Source organism: Colias croceus, chromosome 12, assembly GCF_905220415.1.
Source record: "Colias croceus chromosome 12, ilColCroc2.1".
Taxonomy (NCBI): domain Eukaryota; kingdom Metazoa; phylum Arthropoda; class Insecta; order Lepidoptera; family Pieridae; genus Colias; species Colias croceus.
In genome coordinates, this window is record NC_059548.1 from 10,103,597 (window position 1) to 10,111,252 (window position 7,656).

The 7,656-nt window shown below is 34.7% G+C and overlaps 1 protein-coding gene across 2 annotated transcripts; it reads right to left on the bottom strand.

The window, feature by feature from the left end:
- Positions 1-108: 108 nt before the first annotated feature.
- Positions 109-6,988, bottom strand: LOC123695940. 2 transcript variants are annotated; one of them, XM_045641879.1, is made up of 5 exons: positions 6,556-6,988; positions 5,129-5,258; positions 4,424-4,691; positions 3,538-3,699; positions 109-3,191 (listed from the first exon to the last, which is right to left on the bottom strand). In XM_045641879.1, exons 1-5 carry the CDS (start codon positions 6,626-6,628, stop codon positions 3,024-3,026), a joined length of 801 nt encoding a protein of 266 aa, XP_045497835.1. In that variant the 5' UTR covers positions 6,629-6,988; the 3' UTR covers positions 109-3,023. The 2 variants fall into 2 exon arrangements, with proteins under 2 accessions (XP_045497835.1, XP_045497834.1); XM_045641878.1 differs by having other exon boundaries at positions 4,418-4,691.
- Between the last annotated feature and the right edge of the window lie 668 nt (positions 6,989-7,656).

The following is a 7,656-nucleotide window of genomic DNA, read 5'->3' on the forward strand; positions in this document are numbered from 1 at the left end:
CTATTTATTTTATAATATCACTAATGTACTTAATGTTATTGAAAATAAATGGAAATATGAGCTTCGTTTGTTTGTTTTATTTTTTCAATGGTGAATAAATAAAAAATATCACGTGTACTAAAATTTATTTCAAGCGTCTATTACAGAGACGATTTTATCTATACCATACATAAATATAAAAATAACAGTACTAAAATAATTACATCACATCGATTTTGCTATGACTAGACTATATACGTTAGTCTTATACATTGTTATAACCTTGGCCGTTTTAAAAGTCATTAGCTTTTTGAAGAGAAATAACGCTATCTCTATTATCTATACAGAGAAAGACAAGGATAGCATAAATCGCGAACAAAAATATATGCATTTGTAAATCGGCCGTAGAATACTTTCAACATAAACAATACTCATTGAAATATAGTCCTTATTCTCATAGGAGTAGGGTCTGTTCAAGGACGGACGGCGTTCTGCTGAATTTTATCTGCCTATAAGGACTATTTTTGAATGTCATTGTCAAAGCTCGCGTATTTAATTTTGTGTTAGCGAATTAATTTTACATTTGGCCTCAACTTTACAAACAACAAATTAACAATTTATTTTGTAAGTTATTAAAAATGTGCAAATGAGCATACATTGGAATGTTTTAAAGGTTAACAAATTTTGTATCGCATACTTTTTTTAAATAATAAATACATACTTGCTTATTTTATACATATAATAAATAATGAGGATATAATAATAACAGTTTATTATCTGTATTTCGAGTATAAATCATGGGGAACATAAGGCTGCATTCATTATCGTTGTTTAAACAGTTAAATTTATTTTGAGATCAACATATAAGTATAGGTAACTTGTAACAAGCTGAAATATATTTATTATAAATCTATTGGGGTTAATTTCACATAATATTTAAGACTTTAAGAAAACTATGAACTTTTTTGTGATTTTATGTCTAACATTTACCGTTAAGCACACATATTCCGTTCGAAGTAAAAACCGCCAAGTTAATTTTTAGTTTTTACTCAATGATAAAAACTAAAAATCAACTTTTTCCCTCCAACTTGAAATTTGACAAACGTCAAAAATTCAAAAAGAAAAAGTATCGTTTTAAAATGTCAAAGGACATTACACTTGTCAATAAAAGTTGTTAAATGAATACGGCGCTTTTTTACTCAACAATCAAATTATATTAAAATGGTTACATTCCCTCCAATTTAGCTTAAATTTTATACACACAACTATTTTTCTACACACTTATCCACATAACTACCGTTATAGTATAAAATACGTTATACATAACAAAAAGAGCTATAATACAAAGCTTGTATATTATTACCATGTTCAAAAATGTACGTTATATTTTTATTAGTAATGAGTAATGTGAATAAAAAACAAATTAAAACAAAAAATAAATTATTAATAAATAAAAATTACGATTTACGTTTGGTTACGAACATTTTATTTACATGTTTTTCCCGACTTATATAATTACTATATCTAACACACATAGCATAGTTTATGGCCTAGGATCAAAAGGGTCCAAAATCCTTAAAATTGTCGTAATTTTGTGCACTTTTAAAACAGAAGGTGGTTGTAAAAAGCAATAAAAAATAACATATAGAATAGAATAAATGCTAAATAATTTGTCATAAGTTACCGAGATCAAAACAGCTTTGGTTGACAGCTCAAAATCAAATAAAATTAAAATTGTAATATGTACTTACATCGATACTTTTCTAAAAAGTCTAATTACCCAAAAAGCCTTCCCACACATTTCCCTCAGTTCTTTCAACTTCTTATCTATAGCTAACAAATATTTATTTCTTCAAGAATAAATAAAAAAATGAGAAGGAAATAGCTATTTTATTAAAATGCATATTGTGCGTATATCAACATTTTATACTTAAATATTAAGATTCATATTGAGATCGTGTGAAATAGAATAAATATATAGCTATGGGTATGTTCTTTTCTAAATACCCTCATAACACGATAAAAGTTAATGGAAAGTCATAGTATACGAGTTTTCACGTTTAAAGTTATCGATTAAACAATATAAAGTAAATGAGCAACTTTCGCGGATCCTTCACAAACATCTAACTACCCGCAAAATCAGAAACAAAATAGAGACTAGATTTTGGTATATTTTATTTTAGGCGTTTATAACATTTAGATATTTAATTCTAAACCACAACAAATTTAATACCTACACGAAACCCAAATATCAAACTAACGCAAAAAGAAAAACGAAACCAAAAATCGAAACAAAAAAACCAAACTACCCACATTAAAATCGAGTATTACAAGGTCCCGGGTACACCGTGGCTCGTGAGCCAGTATACCAATAATTTATTTAAATGACAAACTACTTGCTCACAGGCCGCAAAACGAAAAAAAAAACTCGCACTAAAATCGAAACACTACAAGGTCCCAGCAGTCCCAGCACTGTGAGTCAGCGTACTTATAATGGTTTAAATGAAAAACACTTGACTGACAGGCCGCAAAACGAAAAAAAAAACCACACACACAAAAAATCCGAAACTACCCGCACTAAACTCGAGTATTATAAAGTATTAAATAGGCTCCGTGGGCCAGCGTATACCACATTTATATGAAAAAGTCCTCTTTTTGGCGGTAAAACGAAAAGATCCAAACTACCCGCACTAAAATTGAGGATTATATGATATTAAGAGGCTCTGTGAGCCAGCGTACGACATATACCATTTTCATATGACATACTCCTCGTTTGCCGGCCGTAAAACAAAAGAAAAAATCCGAAACTACCCGCACTAAAATCGATTCAAAAGTCAAAACTACAAGGTCCCGGGAGCACAGTGAGCCAGTGCACCACAAGTTTACAATATAAACTTGAAAGAAAGCTCTTTCTTCGTATAACAAAGAAAGAAAGTTCTTTCTTCGTATAACAAAGAGAGAAAGTTCTTTCTTCGTATAAGAAAGAAAGAAAGTTCTTTCTAATACGTTTATATGATAAACTCCTGGCTCACAGGCGAGTGTAGCTAGCTGAGGGCCGAGTAGGCGGGGGGTGGGGGGGACGGGGCCTCGCGCCCCGGTAGCAGCACCGCGATGTGGTACGGCGGCGGGGCCTCCGGGGACGAGGGGCCCGCCTGCTCCGAGCCCTGGAGTAAGGTGGCTAGCGATATGTCCTCGGAGGGCTCGGAGGGCGGCTGCAATGGAATAGACACGTGTTAGACAATGTTCGGATAACAAAATATTATTATAATTAAAAATTATTGTGAGCCACATGTTGAAATTTTGCTTGTCGTTAAGTTCACACATATGCGTGTATTTGCATGCTTGTCAGAATGAAACATATCAATTATGATAAAATTTCTGGGTCAAATTGATCAAGAAAGAAAGAAAGAAATGATATTAAAACGAAAATTTTTCAAAATATGTTTAGAATATTTAACCGTTAAAACCGCCAATTGTTTTAATATATACCTAAATAGCTTTGGATAAGTAAATAAATAAATAAATAATATAAAAAATTTGTAAAATAACGCCACTCACCATCCGATCCCTAGTACCCGTAGAGCAAACTCGATCCGGCGGGAACGCGGGGGGCGGGGGTGCGCGGGGGCGGCACAGTGACAGCGCACACCCCATCCCGCACACGCACGCCATGGCCGCGCACATCACACCCGCTTCGCTACTACCCGCTTCGTGAATTACCTGGAGAAAAGTGGCCTATATGGAAAAAACTGCCCAGAAGTTGTGATTGTAGCCTACTATATGGATATGGGAAAACTGTCCGGAAGTTTTTGTTGAAGCCTGGTATATGGATACTAAACTGGGATAGGGTGCACACTTGTAATGGGCGTGTGTAGAAAACATTTGAAGATGCTACAGTCAAAAATATGCACACGAGATAACGTACACGCACGCTATAGCCGCGCAAATAATAGCCGCTCAACTTCTGCCTGCATTCTATTTTACTTAATTTGATTGTTCGGCAGGAACAAATTATTCCTACCATATTCGTTGGTTTACTAAAATTTAAAAAACGACTCGAAACAACGACTTGACTTCAGATTTCAAAGCCAAAGTTAAAAATTCCACCACCGGACCTCACGCCGTAAAAACCAGTTCCATCCGCACCATCTGGATGGTTGGCGCTCCACCACTGTCCGCTTCACCCGCAACTTCCTTCCGCGTACGGTGAAACTGTGGAACGATCTGCCACCTGCGGTGTTCCCGAACAACTACGACATTGGGGCCTTCAAGAAAAGAGCGTATTTGTCCATTAAAGGCCGGCAAAGCACCTGTAACACTCCTTGTGTTACAAGTGTTTATGGGCGGTGGTGACCACTTAACATCAGGTGGCCCACCTGCTCCTTTGCTTGCTCTGACATTAAAAAAAAAAAAAAAAAAAAAAAAAAATTCAATAGACCTTTACCTGTCGATCGAAATAGTACTTCGCTCCAGCAATGAACACTGTAGCGAGCGCCAACGACACCAGTATCCCAAACTTCAAATGTGGGGCCATCATGGGCGAATGTTGTAGGCCAAGTGCTGCAGTACGTAATAGCGTATCTGGGGTAACACTTCTAGCAGCAGCAAGGCTGGCTATAGTTGGTTGCGGCGGTTCTAGTGGTATCTCCACGTACATGCTTGGCTCTTCTACCGTCCGTCGGGAAGTGTGTACGGGTGGCACTGGTGGCGGGCTGTTCAGAATAAGATTCGATATAGGTATTCACAAGGGCAGAAACAGGAAGTGAAAACAATAATTATAGGCCATCCACACGTCTGCCGAACAACGTGACAATCAGACGTGTGGATGGCCTATAACAGAACAAAATTTGCAAAATTTACATGTGATGAAAAAGGGTGTTCAAATATGAACTATAAAATCAATTCATTGTAATTATGAACATTGAAAACCAATTCGAATGTATATTTTCGATAAAAGAAGTAGTTAATCGTCATGAAATTAATTCCAAGATTAAATTATCAAAATTATAGATGGTCAAAAGTATAAATGAGAGGGTACCTAAGTGGTAAAAAAAAATTTATGCCTGCCAAAAGAGAAATGTATTCCATCATCATCACGATTCACGATACATAAACAAAACCGTTTAAAACCTTATTACTAGCGACTCACTTATACTGCCTCTGTGTACGGGGCCGCCTGGGCGCACAGTCAACGGGCACGAAGCGGTGCACGGGCGCCGCCATGCCCTTGCGACCGCCCGGCGGGCCCGCGCACACACGACCACGTGATCTACCCACCCCTGATAACCAGATACACTCAATAAATAATCACGAACTCACGAAAACTTTATTACGCTTTTTGTGCTAGGCAAATGAAATAATTATAATCTATATTATGATGGTAAGAACCAAATATGACCAAGAGATTTGTAAATTAAGAATTTATAAGTAGCAACTAGTTAGAAGAAATTTAATTAAAATGGAAGATATAAAAGAATCCCAATAAATTTAAATAAAAAATTCTCATGGGACAAGGACACAGGCATGTACAATAACCCATAATGACCTAAGGCACAAACTGTCAAAAGAAATCAATTTCCAAGAAATGTTTTACATGATTGATATTATACTTCACTAGCTTACCGCCTGCGGCTTCACCCGCTTTGTCTAAAACCTAATAAATTATATACTAAAACGTTCCTCTCGAATCACACTATCTATAAAAAAACCGCATCAAAATCCGTTGCATAGTTTTAAAGATTTAAGCATACAAAGGGACATAGGGACAGAGAAAGCAACTTTGTTTTATACTATGTAGTGATACTGCTATGCAACAAAATCGTGAGAACTATCTATATTATCAACAAATGTGAATTCTGTATAAATAAATAAATAAATAATAAATAAATAAATATTATAGGACATTATTACACAAATCGACCTAGTCCCACAGTAAGCTCAATTAAGGCTTGTGTTGTGGGTACTAGGCGACGATAAATATAATATTTAATTTAATAAATACATATATAGATAATAACACCCAGACCCAAGAACAAATAATTGAGTTCATCACACAAATATTTGCCCTGACCGGGGATCGAACCCAGGACCGTCGGCTCAGTAGGCAGTTACTTTACCACTGCGCCAACCGCGTCGTCAGAGTATTAGTAAAACACAAACAAATATGTTTTATTTATTTACAACTAATGACTACTTGATTGGTACAATAGTTTAAGTATGAGTGTACACTAGAGGAAATGGGTTCGCTCCAAAAAAATCTATGTGGAAGGCAATAGAAATTTGATTACAGCCTTGACTATAAAGAGATATATCATTGAAACAGATATGTTATGTATATGCCTTATAGAACATACTCCGGTGCACCCCTGACTTAGCTGAAGTGTCAAACATTGAATAATTGGCAAGTAAGCATTACTGAGAAGCTGATTATACTCTATACCTACTTATTATGTGAATGTCTACTATTGCTGTTACCAACAACAATTCCTATTATAGAGAAGAGATAAACAATAATTCGATGGAAAATGAATAGCAAATTATGTACTTATTTCCTGAAGCTATTGTAAAATTAATTACCTGCAGATAAAGAAGACGGCACTCTATGACGACCACTATAGCACTGACTACGTTTATCTATCCAAAAATGCATTTGGAATAAAGTTTGTTATACCCTAAACAATAAGCTTAAATTTTAACAATAACTAGTGATTAGCCTCAACACTAGCATATTTACTATAGATACACATAGCGATAGCAATAATTTAATATACGGGAAGCATGAAGTTTCACAATAAAATTGTTTTATTTCACAAAAACAATAACCACAATTTCAACAGTATAGATCCTTCAGTTTTGCCGTCAAAACACAATTAAAGAGAATTAGATGTTATTTGAACAACAAGAAATTGATAAAAATATATAAGAATATAAATTTAACGCATTTATGTATGTGATTTTTAAATAGAACCGAAATATACGCGAATTATGACAGCCATTATTCGCATTTCAACTTGGGGGCTGGAGCTTTTCAGCTGTTGAAGGCGGGGATGGGGTGGGGTCAGAAAGAAGGAAGGGGTTGCCATTGCAATTTTCCCAATTCACTTTGCGAATTTTCATATTATATCATTATATCAAGTAATAAGAGCAAATGTATATTTATATTTGAAAATAATATTAAACATACATTTACTTGTAAACACTAGGTGTATCTATCCTTATAATATTTTGTCACGAAAACTAAGTTGTTTAAGTTTACCGCCAAACAATCTATTGTTCTGGCCGAAGCGAGGTAGAGAGAGAATGTTTCCGGAAAATTCTATATCTTCGTTCAAAAACTTTTGAAGCGTGTCAAAAAACATGATTTAAAAATTATAAAAAGACGTTAATTGATAAAATCTACAATATATACTATATAGTATCATCAATAACTTAAACAATATTATATATGCATAATAATCGTCCTATAAATCTTTTTTTAAAGTAATAAATACCTAAACAATAGTATGTTTTAGCATAAAAAGTTTTTGAACGATAACGGACATGTGTATAAATACGTGCGGAAACGGGCCAATTCGCTGGTTGGCAGTTGGCAAAAATCAGAAATTAATTTGTAAAATTGTATTTTGTGGTATTTTGTGTTGACAATTGACAGACGACAGTTGTGTGATTACTTGCTCT